This window comes from Sporothrix schenckii (assembly GCF_000961545.1).
Source record: "Sporothrix schenckii 1099-18 chromosome Unknown Cont42, whole genome shotgun sequence".
Lineage (NCBI taxonomy): Eukaryota > Fungi > Ascomycota > Sordariomycetes > Ophiostomatales > Ophiostomataceae > Sporothrix > Sporothrix schenckii.
In genome coordinates, this window is record NW_015971143.1 from 1,888,005 (window position 1) to 1,903,398 (window position 15,394).

The following is a 15,394-nucleotide window of genomic DNA, read 5'->3' on the forward strand; positions in this document are numbered from 1 at the left end:
AACCTGCCGAGCCTGCCCAGCTGCCGTCGTTGCAACAGTTCGTCCAGTGAGATAAAAGAGGGTCGTCGGGGTCGACGGTTGAAGTATCATGGTGCAACACTCCATAAACTGTCTGGTGGGCCAGCATAGTGCTACAACAGCAGTGACGGGATTGTGGAAAAGTCGGCAACGTTGGGCCGCGCAAGGGTGCGGGCGATAGGGGTTCAGTATCTGTTTCTGTTAAGCGAACGGAGTGCTGTTGATTTCTTATTTTAATATTATATTTTTATATTTTACTTTTTTACTGACATCGAGATAGCACCCCTCAATCACACACACTCGCACGGCAAGAATGATGCAGGTCTGCCACTAATAACATCTGTGGCTGCGTCGCTAGGCGGTCCGAGTGACGCGATTGGTGTGATCCAGACTAGACCCACTAAAATGATCGAGCGATTGCTGTCGTGCGGAGAATTTGCTCCGGACGACCAGGAAGAAGTGGGGCAGAGGACCAAAAAGGGTCGGAAAGGAAGGTACGGTCGTCTGTCGAGGTCAGCGGAGTGTCAACAGGGGAGCTTTCGCGAATGACACTCCACGGAGCTGTCGTTCCTTTGGGGTCTCTTCTCAGCATCTACGCGTAGTCTGTGGACGTGCCACTTGTGTTGGAACTTCCAACAGGTTTCCGTGTTGCGGCGACCAAGCCACTGCGAGCCATCGACGATGACAATGGACTGTTACATCAAACGGCTGGAGGGTAATTTCACCGCATTTGACAACATGGCAGGGTCTCTAACCGCTCACCTTGAAACCGCGCAAGGACCAGAACGTTGTGAGGCGCGCAGCGGCAACCGACATGCGCTCGATACCGGATCCGACGGCATAATTGAAGGCACATGCTAGATGCTGAAAAGCTGCCATGAGGTCTGGCAGGACAAGATGAAAACATTAAACTCACAAAAGAGGTTGTCGTCATATTTGGCTACCTCGCTACGTACAACGATTCGCCAAGTTGGAATTTGCCAGAACCTGGCAATGGGACGACTTAGTTGTCAGGAAAGCTCTCTATCTGCGGATTTACAATGGACATAGGTGGGAGATATGTGTAGTTTGAGGCTTGGCTGAGCTTGGGTTACATACAACAGCCCGCAAAGTAAAGCAATTAATCAAATTAGTGGGTCAGGTTACAGTTGGATGGCATCGGCTGCCATACCAAATCCCACCAAGTACCAGGATGTCAAGAGCATCCGACAATCAGTTCACGGGACGGCCATATCAAGTTACTTCTCGCACACCGACCAACAATAGACAAGATATGATATGAAAACAAGCACGGCTACCAATGACAGCCACAGCTGTCGAGAGAAGTAGGAGAGAGAAACGAAAAAGATCAGGCTTTCCAGGAAACAGGCTTGAAGCAGGTTTTCGCTTACACACGTCGAGGGACGCGAACGACAGAGATGAACGATGCATCTCCGGGGGCATGTTTGCAAACAAGTGTAAAACACAAAGGAAAGGGAACACATTCTTCATATCCTGTTAGGCGCTCCAAAGGAAACAAGACCGCTTCATTGATCCTTTATCTGGCTCAGCATCCCCCCAAAACAGCATTCGCCTGCTGACAGAGGTGACAGCTGTCAATCTTTGCCGAAACGAGACAGTTTGCTTCTAACCTCGAGGAAGCCGATAATTAATGGTCCTTTGTGCCTTGTAGGCTTTGTGCAACAGAGAGTGAGGGAGCCAAGCCCCAAGGTGCCAAAATCTCAGCGTGGTAGTGCCATACAAACCCTCCTGTGTACATTTAGTATTGTCAAAAATTTCTATATCTTGATTGTTTCCTGTTTTCAAATACTAGGGCCGATCACATAACGGACAGTCCGCCTGACGGATCGCGCGAGACGGAGCAGAGGCAGAAAGGACGCCAAAATGTGGTCACTGCCTTTCTTGACAAAAAAAAAAAAACTGAAGGCCCTCCTTTTCGGGAAAAAATGGGACTGACGCAATGAGACTGGGAGATCGTCGCGCAGTGCCGGTCATCTGTGTTAAAGCGTAACGGAAAAAGTGGACTTTGACACACATCCAAACTAGGCTGCATCAAATGCTATCATATTTATGTCTTTTTCACACAAGGTTGCTAAAGGTATTAAGAGGTCCTTTTGACACTAACAAAGGGACAGTAACTCGGAAATAAGCACAAAAAAAATACAAGCACTGGTTTTTTACATTCTAATTTTTTTTTTTTCAAAATAAAAAATCACCCGCATAATTGCATAAGTACGGGCTCACCGCAATCCAATGCTTGTCACCATGTCGATACGTCATGTTTTACACAGCCTTGAATTTGAAACTGTTATCACTTGCCGTTTGCCTGCCCGGAAAAGAAAGCCTCTTCGAGCAGCCTACCAAGGCTATGGCGATCCCATGGCCAAAAGCCCAATCAATGAGGGACGGGAAGAGCGAAGAAGAAACGCAACAAACAACGTGCTGGCGACACGATCAGCGGTTCGCTAGCGCGTTCGTCACAGAGGGAGTGCGCTGTAATACCGACCAACCTACCAGCTACAAAAACCTTCACACCCCTAGCTCCCCCGAATTTGTCCCCAGTGACGTATGATGACGGCCACTGGGAGCCCGCGTTGCCTGTTTAGGAAAAGTGGTTGTTATTCCGCTAAAAAAAAGATGCTGCAACAATTCAATCAAAAAAAATGCAAGAGAGCAATCATTTAGAAACACCGACCGCACAGATCCCGATTTATGGCCGGCATAGTGAGAGCGTATCAGCAGACAGCGGAAAGGCGGACACGATGAGCAGCTATTGAATATTTCCCATTCCCAAAACGCTTTACGTTCCTATTTTGCATGTCTCGATTTCTTGCTTGACCTGTAATTATAACCTTGTCAGTGGGCCTCTACGACCACCAGCCTTTGTCGACTTTATCGCTTCCTCGTCGTCTTGGTTCTCCAAGTCCTGCTAGATTGCTCTCGAACTTGAATGTTCAATCGCCGAAGCAAGCATGACCAAGTAAAAATTGGAGAAGGATGCCAGTTCAAACCCCGAATGCTTGTGCTTGTCTTGCCGCTTGCTTCAATTAAATGACAGGCCCGACCAATGGTGTGGGACACAGGTGGCAAAGCGAGAGCCTGTCTTTCCAAAGGTCTGGGACCTGCTCGACTGGGCTGTAAGCGCATTCTTCCTGATCCATGTTGAGCTGAAAAAAGGGCAACACGACACTGCAATACAACCTGCCAAAGCTGCTAACCAGCCGTGCCAGCTACTCCAACTGCCGGAACTTGCAGCGTCGCAGCAGGACTCGGTACAACCGCACATAAAAAATCTACACACTTGGTCCAATTTAAGCCACAAGCCATGCGCAATGAAAGTAAAACGTTGGAGCGAATGGCGATGGTAGAAGACTCAGGACGCCTCCAAAGGATATGTTTGCTGTTTAATTCGTGCGTGCTTTCACAAAAACCCTGCGGGCTGTTTGCGTATTGTGGGCGGAGAGGGCGTTGACACGACAAGCCTGCTCGCGTGGAATGGGGAGATTTTTACTTTGCGACATGCCGTTTTCCACGTACAAAGTATGTGATTTGAAGTTGCACCGTAAGCTCTGGTGGCTGGTCGTGTCTCGCAACTTGACCGACTCTCTTCCGGACATGTCGAACGTTCTGGCATTTCGCACGTCGTCGCAACTGGACCCCTGCGCTTGATGTCTCCTCACAAGATCTCAGATACACGAGATTCAAGCAAACAAAACAACCACACACCCCTCCCCCCCCATCGGTTTGACCGACCCCCCTGCTACGACCCAGGACCCCTATTTTCAAAACTCCCCCTCCCCGGTTGACATTCCTTCCCGTAACGGGAGTGATAAAAAGAGAGAGGAAGGTGGGGGGGCTGTTTTGGCGCGGCTCTTCCCGAGAGACGCGCGATGACGTCATTGCACTCTTTTTAAGTATGTGCCCCCTAAATTTTTTTTCTCACTGGAAAAACGTGCGTCATTGCGAATCCCCCCAGGGGGACGTGGTGGGTGTGGGGCAGCGCATTCATGCATGTTGACGACATTTTGACGATTGTCAACAGACGAAATAGGAAAAGTAAACAACGGACGAACCCGACGATATGGGGACAGATGGGACCAGCCGTACACGTCAGAAAACCAGAAGACGAAGAAGAAAGAAGGCAATGGAAAAAGAACAATCGTACGACAATTGAACAATCGTACGACAATTGGAACCACATGACAGCAGCGGAAACCATTCTTTGCACGGGGACGGCATGGCGCACAAACTTACATCACGACCCGCTTGGGAACAGGGCAAACAGAATTGAGTCTTTTCGAAACCTGCTGTCGTTGGACAGTACAAGTTTGGTGTGGTGATGGTATTCACGTTGAGATCGTCATGGGCCAATGTGTGAGTTCCATCGCGCAGTCGAGTCTACTGAGCACATTCCTAATTGAGCACCACACGACAGGAAGCTATTCGGCCGGGAAGCCACTGTGAATCAAGGTGGAAGAACTCTTGGGCCCGGGGTGCCACATTGGATGTTCTCAAAGAAGTGGAAAAAACAGGAAAATGAGGCGTATGTGAGGCATATGGTACATGGCATGTGCATAGGTCGTCCTGGCCTCGATACATGTCAATCGTAAAGATCCAGTAACACTGAGACAGACAAGGGCATTCGCACCATGGGTTAAAGACAAGTCATGGGAGAGGAATAAAAATATAGGAGAAAAGAGTAGAAAAGTGTGCAAGGGCCGACACATGCACAGTAGGAAATCCAACACAGAGAAAGGTTCTAGGGGCCAATCGTGTAAATCTAAAAAGCAGACGAAGAAGCTGCTACGAAAGACCTCACAGCCTCACATCATCGTGGAGCAGCTGGTAAACGTCAGCGCCTTTCGAGGCGCACCAGAATATCGGTCTTCGGCGGGTTCCAGTCAAGTCGCCGGCCGGGCTAGGTTATCAACCATTCTGTGCACGCCGACTCTCTGCTTGGTCGCCTTTCCAGACCCTTTTGATTCATTTCTTTCTGATGTAGTTGTGTCGCATTTGATTTTCTCTTCGAGTGCGGCTCCGTGCACGTCACTGTCGTCTTTCCAACGGTAAAGGGGTACACAGTAGATCCATCCGATACCTGTCCGACTCAAAATCCCGAGATTTAGAATATTTATGGAGCCCACAAGGCACGTTGAACATTTTCAGACGACGAACATAAAGCTTCTAGACTCCACAATTTGTCTCGTGGACCTGAAGTTTCGTTGAGCGATTGTACATGTATTCGCTTACTTTTTTTCACGCTACTTTCCTGTTTGTCTCTTTTCGTGTGTCTACACCGTACTGTTCCATCGGCTGGCCCTGTGGGATGGCTCTGAAATGTCGTATGTATGCATTCTGGCCAGTGGGGTCGCCTCGGTGGGGGCCACACAAGCAAAACGAGTAAAAGATTGACGAAAAAGAAGGAGGCTCGGAGGGTCAAGCACAAGGGCAGATGAGACAGACACGACAGAATAACAGATCGTGGTGGTGTGCCCCACCGCTTCCCGTGGCCCTGGGCCTGCGTTTGGATCGGCAAATGTCCATGCCACACTCCTCGTGGGGAGCTGGGGAGGTAGATATTTGGTCAGGTACGAAATATGTCAAACCGGAGAAGGGCGCACGGGTTGATTTTGCTGGCGCAGATCCCAAGTCGACCAGAAGAAATAGAAGAAAAACAGTCATGGTGGGATGAAGACGAGGATGAAGACACATATTTCGAGTCCCTTTCCAACTCCATCCAGCGTGCAAGCTGGGTGCATCCAACTCGAAAACTAGAAACGACGTTGGAAATGTCTCCCGGCGTACAAGCAGTGACTTCCGAACTCATAAACCCAACACGTGTCGACATATCTGCGCAACTTCTGTCGCAGCATTCTCTTTGAAAACGCACATCGCGTCTGGTTGCCGATTTCCTCATGGTCTGCCCCTTCTCACAACCACTTCGGTCATGCGACAATGTGCGTTTAAAATGCTCAACATGGCTCTTTCTCCAGCTTGACGTGATTCTGTCGAAAACAGACCGTTGTGCCGTGGATCCTTGTTTCTATCAAGTGTACCATGAAATGCCACAAGGTTCTTTGGTATGACGATGCAAGACGGCAATGCTGCGAAACTGACCGATTTGGGCTGGCCGATGCCAGTCTTTTTTTCTTTTTTCGACGCCGTGGCTTTCCGTTTTGTGCATTTGGCATTCCATGAAAATATGTTCAGGTCTTTCTTGTTAACGGCTTGGCGGGCTTGTAGGGGGTTTTCAGGCTGTCGATACACGACTCTGCAGTCAGAATGCAATTGCAGTGACAATGACGTCACCGGCCGGATCGAGGGCAGCATTTCCAAGTCGATAAGGATGCCAACACTTCACGTGTCGTCACACGTGCACCTCCCCCACACTCTCCGCGAACAATTCCCATCTTGCCTGTTGTTCCATCTCTTATGTTTGTCGCCTTTTGTTCCTTCTGCTTCCTTTTGTTAATGTGTCGTGTCTTCCGGAGACTTGCTCAGCAAGCCGGGACCAAAATCAAGTCTCCGTCTCGTTGTCATTCATTTTTGCGTCTGCACAGAAGCGATTGAATCACTGAAGTAGAACAAGATGGAACACCGGTTGATCCGGTTTGTTGTGCTCCAGACGGAGTACTGATTCAAAGAACGAGACTGAATCATGCACCCTGTTTTGTTCTGCGTGCAGTTCGTCTCCCTGTGGGCCCCGGCATTTACCGCCCGCAGTGAGTCTTCTCCACACTACACCAATACAAAATACAAAGTCCCGGGTATCGCATTCCGACGCCAAGAATGAGAGGTTCAAATTGAGGGGAAATGCGCACAACGGTCTTTACGCACAGTTTGCGGTGGGAGAGTCGCCAAAGAACAACCTAGAAAGAACACTTGCAGGCCGTCTCCCTCTGCAAGACGTGACAATCGGTCAACGGACAGGGAAGCGCATCAGACACGTCGATATGTCGCCAGTAGCAAAACGCGAGCCATGGGCCAGAACAGATTCCAGACGTGAAGGATACATGCTCGACAAGGCGCAGTACCGAGTTGTATCCTTAACCCCAGACATGGGACGTCGATTGCCCATCCGGCCCGTCACTTGTAAGGCCCTTTGTCCGTCTCTCCAACTCCGCACCGTCCCCAGCAAGGGACCATGCTTGACCCCAGGTCCCGTCTCTGCCGTCGCAAATGCACACTTGGACGACAAAATGAGCATAATGCCGGCAAGCTAGCCCAAGTCGTTTACCTAGCTGCTCCTTTCATTTTCCATCGTGGCCCTTTATATTATTTGCGTTTGTTTTTATATAGCCGGCCACCCTCAACGCGTGGTTGGTCTTGAGCTCCTCTTTTATTTCTTTCTCGGTACATAGTCGTCTTTCTTCGCCTCGGCGTTCATCCTATTCAGCCTTTTTCCCTTGCAGCGTATCCTCATTCCAGTTCACACACATCCCCCTCGCACAAGAACAAATGGCCCGTTTCGCCCCCGATTACTACAAGGCCATTGAGCCCATGATCAAGGCCGCCGAGAGCCAGCCGCCCGCAGCACCCCCAAAGAACGTCTGTGAGCTCACCACTACCCTCAACGCTCTCATGGCAGTCATATTCAAGGATCCGCCTGCACCCGCCCACATCGTGCAGTCCAAGCACCAGATCCCCGTCCCCGGCGGCAGGACCGTCGCCGTCACCCGCTACGCCACCGCGGAGCAGCGGGCTGCCAAGGACCAGCCCGCCGTCATCTACCTGCACGCCGGCGGCATGGTCTGCGCCTCGGTCGACCTTCTCGGCAACGTCATTGCCAACGAGTCGGCCCACGTCGGCGTCCAGTACTGGGCCGTCAACTACACCAAGTCGCCCGAGGTGGCGGCCCCCGTCGCCCTCGAGGAGGCCTATGCCGTGCTGACGCACCTCTCGGCCCACGCCGCCCAGCTCGGCATCGACAACACGCGCATTGCCGTCGGCGGCGCCTCGGCGGGCGGCGGCATGGCCGCTGGCCTTGGCCTGATAGCCCGCGACCGCGGCTTCCGCCCGCCCATTGCCAAGCTGGTGCTGGTCTACCCCATGCTCGACGACCGCACCGTCCAGGCGCATCCGCCCACGGGCGCCCGCCACGCCGGCGCCAACCGCAGCGACGACGACTGGCCCGTCCGCCCGTTCCTGACCTGGAGCTGCGAAAGCAACGCCCTCGCCTGGAACGCCTACCTGGGCCTCGGCCACCCGGCCACCGACGACCCGCTGACCGCTGCCGCCAACCTGGCCAAGGCCACGGCCACGGCGCCCGGCTTCCCCGGCGCGGCGGCCCACTACGCCATCCCCGCGCGCGCGGCGTCGCTGGCCGGCCTGCCGCCGACGTACATGGACTGCGGCGGCCTGGACCTGTTTTTGGAGGAGTGTGCGCAGTTTGCCGCGCGGCTGGCACACGACGGCGTCGAGCTTGACTTCCACATCTTCCACGGCGTGCCGCACGGTTTCGAGTCGGCGCCGGCGACCAATGCCGCGCGGACCGCTATGGAACAGCGCAAGCTCGCCTACAACAGCTTCTAAACGCGCTGGGAGGACAAGCGAAGGAAAGAAGACACGCACATGCCAATGGGGTGCTGTGTTATGACTGTACATGGTAAATGCACAAATAAAGACCTAATGCACTTATGGATGCCTTGCCACTCTGTAGAATCACGTTGAGACAGGTCAGTGTGCAAAGCATGGCTTACCCGATGTAACACGTATTGTGTGCTTGTACCTGACTAGGCCCACAACGACCCAACCAATGGCGTGTCTGAATGACGTATTCTCTCGACACAAAAGAGCGACGTAGGCAGACAACAGCTACGGTAACGTGCATCGAGACCCGTCGATCGATTCAAAATGAAAGACGATGTCCCTTGAAAACGTGGTTTGCTGCCACTGACACACTGGAGGTGGAGATGTCATGCGGGCTATGCAATCTTGGAGCGCGGACAAAAGTACTTGTCCAAAAGTACTTGTCAAGAGGTCCATGACGTTCGTGCCCCTGAGTGCCCCTGATTGACATGCGTCAACTACAGAGACCACAGGTACAGTTGCTGTTGATTGGTGGGCTCGTGATGGAAGCTCGTGTAAGTCAATTTGCTGACTGTGACGTCCCAGTCTCATGTGCGTGCCTTGTTCTGGAGTTTACTTCTTTTCTCTTTTCTTTCTTCACTTTGTCCTTCATTCTTGATACCTTTTTTTTTTAATACAGGAACTACATATACAAAAATAAAGACAGAGCTACTCTCTATTTCGACCTTGATTCAAAATTTAGCTATTGGAAGAATGATTTGATTTAAACAAAAGAAATTATACAAAGCCAAACGATGTGACAATGCCAGACTATTTATGCTATGGACGCCGTCTCATGGACCACTCACTGCTCCCTTGTCTTCTGCCACGCCGCCACGGCCGCGTCGTTGTCCCGCTCCCGCTCCGCCTGCCGCTCGCGCTGGTACCGCTTCCATGCGCGCAGCTTGCGTCCTCGCTCGTACTTGTCGCCGTCGCCGTAAGCCTCGAGCTCCATTTTGCGCTGCGCCTTCATCTCGGCGGCGCGCTTGTCCTTCTCGGCCCGGCGCTCGACCTTCTCGGCCTTTTTGCGCGCGCGTTTCGCGTGGACCTGGTACGGGGCCTCCTTGCGCTTCTTGGCGCGTCGGACCTCACCGCCAGGGGTGTCACCGACAGCCTTGTCCTCGTCCGCATCGTCCGCTCGGTCTGCATCGTCTGCACCGTCTGCATCAGCCGCATCGTCCACATTTTCGGCACCCTCGACCTCCCCGTTCAGACCACTAACCCGTCTTTCAACCTTGTCCGCCTTCTCCGCCTTGCGCTTCTCTCGTTTCTCCTTCTTCCCTTTTTCGCGCTTCTCCTTCTTCATCGCTTTCTTGGCCTTCTTCTCTTCCCTCTTGGCCTTCTTCGCATCCTTCTTTGCCTTCTTTGCGGAGCCATCAACCACGGCCGCGGCCTCGCCCTCTTCCTCTTCCTCCTCCTGCTCCTCCTGCTCTTCCTGCTCCTCGTCCTCTTCGTCAACATCCATCTTGTCCTCGACCTCCACGGCCTTTACCCGGGCTGGCTTCACCTCAACCGGCTTCCCCTTCTTGTCGCTTCTCTTGTCCGTCTTCGTCTCCGCCTGCCCCCGCACCGTCTCCTGCTGCTCCTTCTCGCGCGCCAGACGCTCCTGCCGCTCCCGCTCCAGCCGCTCCTCCTTGCGCATCGGGGCCACCGACAGCTTCAGGCCCTCAGGCTCGCCCGCCTTGGCAAAGTGCACCCACTCGCTGCGCCGCGTGCGCCACAGGTCGCCCTTCCACGCGCGCCACACGGCACGCCCGCACCAGCTCTGGCGGAGCTCGTCCTCGTGGGCCGCCAGTTGCGCGATGAGCGTGTCCTTGAGATGGAAGGGGAGGGAGAGTGCGGCCGACTCGGCCGTGGACGGGGGAACGACAGGGCCGGCGGCGGCGGCAGCGGCGGCCGGCCCCGACGATGATGACGACGGACCCGTCCGCGACGGCGTCTGCACAATGGCCACCAGCACGACGTGCCCCGCCGGCGACGTCGCCAGGGTCATGCAGTGCGGCGCCAGGCGCGCGACCAGCTGCTTGTTGAGCGGGATGCGCGCCGCCGCGCCGCGCAGCGAGGGCGTCGACTGCAGCGCCGCCACCAGGACGCGGGCGCCCGACGGCGCGCCCGTGGCGAGGGCGACCAGCCGGTCGCCGTCCGTGTCCAGCAGCGCGGCCTGGACGGCCGAGGCCGGCCCGCCGGGGATGGCGAGCATGGCGCACAGCAGGTGGCAGACGTGGGCGGCGGTGGTGGCGGCAGCCGTCCGTCGGCCGTGCTTAGGCGGCCGCGTTGGCCGCTGCTCCGGTGCGTCTGCATCCGCCTCGTCGGGCAGGCACAGCTTGACGAGCTGGCCGGGCGCGAGACGGCCGCCGCCCACGGCGGCCTGCAGCGCATTCACCAGATGCTGCACGGTGCGGCTGTCGACGCCGCGGGCGGCGCAGCGCTCAAAGAGGGTGCGCACGACATTGAAGCGGCCGCGGTCGACAAGCTGGCCGACGACGGTGCGGGGCGGCGTGGTGCGGCCACCGTTGGATTCGGGCGGCGGCGCCGGCGTGCCGTCGGCCTGCAATTGCAGGACCTGGTGCTGGACGACGCTCGTCAGGTCATCACGGCCGAGGCGCTCAAGGACACGCATGGACGGGTAGCAGGCAATGTCGTTGCGGAGGAAGACAGCCATGGGGCGGAGGGGTTCGTTTGTGTCGGCGTCCTTGGACGCGGCCGAATAGGCAAACATGCTGTTGTAGAGTGCCTTGAACAGCTTGCCGGGGCAGTGGACGACCAGCGTCTCGAGCAGGCGCGAACCAATCGGGTCGTAGATGAGGGTGCGGACGAGAGTCGACGCCTGGCTGCCTTGTTCGGACAGAGAGCCGGGGGCACCCGGGAGCAGACGCTCTAGCAGGGATATGGAGGGAGGTGCTGCCGCCGCGCCCGCCTCGCCCGCCTCGCCCGCCTCGCCCGCCTCGCCCGCCTCGCCCGCCTTGGACGTCTTGCCCTTGGTCTCCTTCTTCTCGGCCATGTCGAGCTCCAGCAGCAGCTGCAGCGACGGGTTGCCGGTCGGGTGCGTGGGCAGGACGCTGAGCAGCGGTCCGTCGATGGCCAGGCTGACGTCGCCGAGGATCTTCTGCATGGCGAACGTAAACGACGCGGGCACGACGCGGGCGGCCGCTGTCGGAGCGTCTGCAGCGGCGTCGTCGCTGTTGGTCTGCTGAGGGCCCGCGACGGTCTGCGCATAGGCGCCCACGCGCACGTTCTCCTTGCGCTTGCTGCGCAGCAGCGTCTGTGTGGCCAGGCCGTCGAGCGGCCGCCCGGCCAAGACGACGAGCAGCACGCGCAGCGTGTGCGACGCGAAGCGGTGCACCAGCAGCGCGCCCAGGCTCGCCTCGAGCTCGTCCAAGACAAACAAGAAGCTCTCTTCGAGCGACGGCAGCTCGGCGTCGCCCTCCTCCGCCGCCTCGACCTCGTCCGCGTCCTCCCCCTCGGCCTCCGTGTCGTCGTCACGGCCCACCCACGGCGCCGACTGCAGAAACAGCTGCTCGCAGCAGTGGCTCGAGAAACGGTGCGACACGAGCGTCAGGATGTGGCCCCGGAACGCCGCAAAGAGCCGCTTCTTTTGCCGCACCGTCGCCACCTGGATCAGCCGCTCCATGAGCCGCGAGCACGACTGGCTGCTGGCGACCTTGAGCTCTTTGCCGCGCGCCTCGCGGAACACATTGGCAATAAACACGCGGCGCTCCTCGTCGCCGCCGGAAAAGTCGTTGAGCTCGAGCAGCTCGTCGGCGCGGCGAAAGTACTCGTGTTCGCTGTCGGTGAGCAGGCCAAAGAACTCGGTCTCGCCAAGAGCGCCCTCGTCTGCAGCGCCACCGCTGTAGTCATTGTGGTCATTGTAGTCGTAGGCAAAGTCGTCATCGCCGCCTGCCTCCCTATCCTCTCTCTTCCGCTTCCTCTCGGCGTCGCCCGGTTCCCCCGCAGGCATGTTCACGGGTTCGTTGCCGTCGACATCGTCAAAGAAGAGAGCGCCATCACCGCGGGCCGCGAGCGGTGTGTTGTTGGCACCGGACGCACTGGCGTGCACCTTGTCTCTGCGGCGCCGCTTGGGTGCGGGCTCGTCGTTTGGGGCCGGGCCGTTCGCGGTGCTGTTGACGCCGCCGTAGTTGTCCGCGACATCGCCGTCGATGATCTCGAGATCACGCTTCTTCTTGCGGCGCTCGTCGCGCTGCAGCTGGCGCTTGGACTTGCGGGGTTTCGCCATTGTGCGTTGTCGGTATGTGTGGTCGTGTTTTGCTGCGTTGTCCACCCTCTTGGCCGTCAAGCGTAGCAAGAGTGAAGAAACTGTCAGTCAATTTGGTGTGCATTTTAGGCCCTGAAACAGACGTCTGCAAAAGACTCGGCCAACGGGCAGAAAAAGTCGAGAAAAAACGTTGCTTATCTTATCGCACTGATCCTGCACCCAATTTAGCACACCGCTTTCCAGTTTAGGCACTTGTCCACAAATAGAGCCATTGATGCTACAGCGACTGCAGCGCTGCTGCCCCCTGTGAATACAGCACTCTCGTCGACTCCAAAAGCTCCAATGTCCAAAATATCATTAATATATGCTATATGGGGACTGTATGCAGCTTCATCTCTAGATATCGTCTATGCCAAAGTCGTAGTTTTTTTCTTGTCGTCTCGTTTCATATCGTCCATTTGCCATCCTTACTCCACCTCCTTGCGCACCAGCTCCAGCGCTCGCACAAGGCCGTGGACGGTACCCGGCCGCGTCTGCCAGTTGACGACGACGCGGAAGAAGCTGCCATTGTCGCCGGGTGCAAAGTCAATCATGTAGCCGCGGCGGATCAGCAGGGCTACGGCGGCTCGTGTCCGGCGCGAGTTGACAGCCTTGTCGGCATGGGGTGTTCCAGGCGCGCCGTCTGTATAGTAGAAGCAGACCTGGAGGCACGGCGGCGGGTTGGAAGACACAAGCGCAAACGTATCCGACTTCTTTGACAACGTGTCGGCCAGCAGAGTGGCTATGCTGAAGGCGTAGTCCGTCTGGCGCTCGAAGCCGGCGGCGCCCTCGTAGACCCAGGCCAGCGCGAGCTTCAGGCTGTCGCCGTGGCGGCCGCACTGCAGCGTGAGGTCGGCCAGATCCCACACTTCCGTGTAGTCTTCCTCGTCCTCTTCGTCCTCCTTTGGTGCGGCAGCCACGCCGTTTGCGACCGCACCGTTCGCGGCCGCGCCATTGGTGGCTGCACCGCTGGGCTTGTCCTTGGCGTCGGGCGGCGAGTGGAAAAGATAGCCCGCAGGCAGCGTGTTGGCTCTGTGGAACGTGCGCAGGTCTGGGCCGAGCAGAAACGAGCACGTCACCGGCACGTTCATCATCTTGTGCGGGTTGACCGTCAGCGAGTCCGCTAGGTGCGAGCCAGCCAGCTTGTGGCGGTGTGTCGCCGAGAAGATGGCCGGACCGCCCCAGCTTGCGTCAATGTGCAGCCACAGGCCGTGCGCCTTGCAGATCACGGAAATGGCCTCGAACGGGTCGTACGAGCCCATGACCGTCGTGCCGGCCGTCGCGTTGACGTACATGGGTGTCATCCCGGCCGCGGAGGCCTCGACAATGCGCGCCTCGAGGGCCGATGGCACCATGCGGCCCTCGGCGTCGACCGGCACCGTCCACACGGCGCCCGAGCCCAGGCCCGCTGCCTGTGCAGCCTTTTCCACCGAGTAGTGGCCGTGTGCGCTCGTGAACAAGGCAAACCGACGGCCCGCGCCGTTGCCGTGCACCTTGGTCTCAGGGAACAGTGTGTTGCGCGCCACGATCACCGATGTGAAGTTGGACGCGCTGCCGCCCGCCACGGTAACACCGCCAGCGCGCGGGCCCGTGAAGCCGAACTGACGGGCCAGTTCGCGCGCCGTCGTCTTCTCGATGGCACTGAGTGCAGGGGACACTTGGAACACGTGCAAGTTGGTGTTGAGCACAGACAGCAGCAGCTCGGCGGCCACGCCAACGGGCGTGGTACTGGAGTACAGCTTGTCCAAGAACCCCTGGTCCCACGTGTTGACGCTCAACTCGAGGATCCGCTGGATGAGGGCCAAGGCAGCGTCCCGGCCGCCGCCGTTTCCTTGGGGTAGACTGAAATTGAGGCGGGGCACCAGCTCCTGCGGTGAGAGGGACTCCACCAACGCCGTGCGGACCGGCAAGTCCGCAGTGGAAGTACCGGCCGGGCCGCCTTGTGCGCGTTCGGGAAAGGCATCGTCGGCGTCCTTGACGAACGGAACCACCAAGGCTTTGACGGCGTCGATGAGCTAGGGAGCATTAGTATGGGTCGTGGAGAATACTGCACGTTGTGCACCAGACGGCACCCACCTCGGCCAGCTCTTCGGCCCGGTTCGGAACGGACGGTACAGCCGGCTTCTGTGCGGCTCCGTTTGAAGTAGTCATAATGTGCTGCGTGTAACTGGAGAGTGGGTGGAATGTAAATGTAAGTCAAAACCAGATCTATCAAATGTCAACGGTTTTGTCACATGTAAGGAGCTAAACTGCAAGGGAATGGGTCCCAAAACTCTCGAGCCGACTTTTTTGTGTCTCAGTTGGAACAAAATATGTTAACCGGGCGCCGCCGTTTTTAAACCCGGCTATGGAGCAAAATAGTGTTGTGTCAAGGTCAGAGTGGCAGAAATTTTAAAATTGTCAGCTCGACCGTGAGACGCCACTCTTTTTAACTTTTATTTTGCCGCTTGTAGCAATACTTTTGAGAGCGAGTCCGGGTCTCCAATACTCTCAAAACAAAAACCCCCAACCCGCTTCGTTTCCAGGTTGAGGTCATCCAGTTAGTCAACTTAAATG

The 15,394-nt window shown here is 56.5% G+C and overlaps 7 protein-coding genes across 7 annotated transcripts; 3 read left to right on the top strand and 4 right to left on the bottom strand.

The window, feature by feature from the left end:
- Positions 1 to 542: 542 nt before the first annotated feature.
- On the bottom strand, positions 543 to 897 carry SPSK_02051 (uncharacterized protein; the record flags this gene model as incomplete). The annotated part of the gene is made up of 2 exons (XM_016728947.1): positions 543 to 710; positions 781 to 897. The coding sequence occupies 2 exons, from the start codon at positions 895 to 897 to the stop codon at positions 543 to 545; spliced, it is 285 nt and encodes a 94-aa protein (XP_016590116.1).
- A 1,399-nt stretch (positions 898 to 2,296) lies between these two features.
- SPSK_02072 (uncharacterized protein) lies at positions 2,297 to 2,590 on the top strand (the record flags this gene model as incomplete). Its single annotated transcript, XM_016728967.1, has 1 exon — positions 2,297 to 2,590. One exon carries the CDS (start codon positions 2,297 to 2,299, stop codon positions 2,588 to 2,590), a length of 294 nt encoding a protein of 97 aa, XP_016590117.1.
- Positions 2,591 to 3,422: 832 nt separating this feature from the next.
- On the bottom strand, positions 3,423 to 3,635 carry SPSK_02109 (uncharacterized protein; the record flags this gene model as incomplete). Its single annotated transcript, XM_016729002.1, has 1 exon — positions 3,423 to 3,635. One exon carries the CDS (start codon positions 3,633 to 3,635, stop codon positions 3,423 to 3,425), a length of 213 nt encoding a protein of 70 aa, XP_016590118.1.
- Positions 3,636 to 5,615: 1,980 nt separating this feature from the next.
- On the top strand, positions 5,616 to 5,900 carry SPSK_02076 (uncharacterized protein; the record flags this gene model as incomplete). The annotated part of the gene is made up of 1 exon (XM_016728971.1): positions 5,616 to 5,900. The coding sequence occupies one exon, from the start codon at positions 5,616 to 5,618 to the stop codon at positions 5,898 to 5,900; it is 285 nt and encodes a 94-aa protein (XP_016590119.1).
- A 1,576-nt stretch (positions 5,901 to 7,476) lies between these two features.
- SPSK_01827 (arylesterase monooxygenase) lies at positions 7,477 to 8,550 on the top strand (the record flags this gene model as incomplete). The annotated part of the gene is made up of 1 exon (XM_016728727.1): positions 7,477 to 8,550. The coding sequence occupies one exon, from the start codon at positions 7,477 to 7,479 to the stop codon at positions 8,548 to 8,550; it is 1,074 nt and encodes a 357-aa protein (XP_016590120.1).
- An 841-nt stretch (positions 8,551 to 9,391) lies between these two features.
- On the bottom strand, positions 9,392 to 12,820 carry SPSK_01402 (nucleolar protein 9; the record flags this gene model as incomplete). Its single annotated transcript, XM_016728317.1, has 1 exon — positions 9,392 to 12,820. The coding sequence occupies one exon, from the start codon at positions 12,818 to 12,820 to the stop codon at positions 9,392 to 9,394; it is 3,429 nt and encodes a 1,142-aa protein (XP_016590121.1).
- Positions 12,821 to 13,266: 446 nt separating this feature from the next.
- Positions 13,267 to 14,989, bottom strand: SPSK_01637 (glutamate decarboxylase; the record flags this gene model as incomplete). The annotated part of the gene is made up of 2 exons (XM_016728545.1): positions 13,267 to 14,853; positions 14,915 to 14,989. The coding sequence occupies 2 exons, from the start codon at positions 14,987 to 14,989 to the stop codon at positions 13,267 to 13,269; spliced, it is 1,662 nt and encodes a 553-aa protein (XP_016590122.1).
- Positions 14,990 to 15,394: the final 405 nt, after the last annotated feature.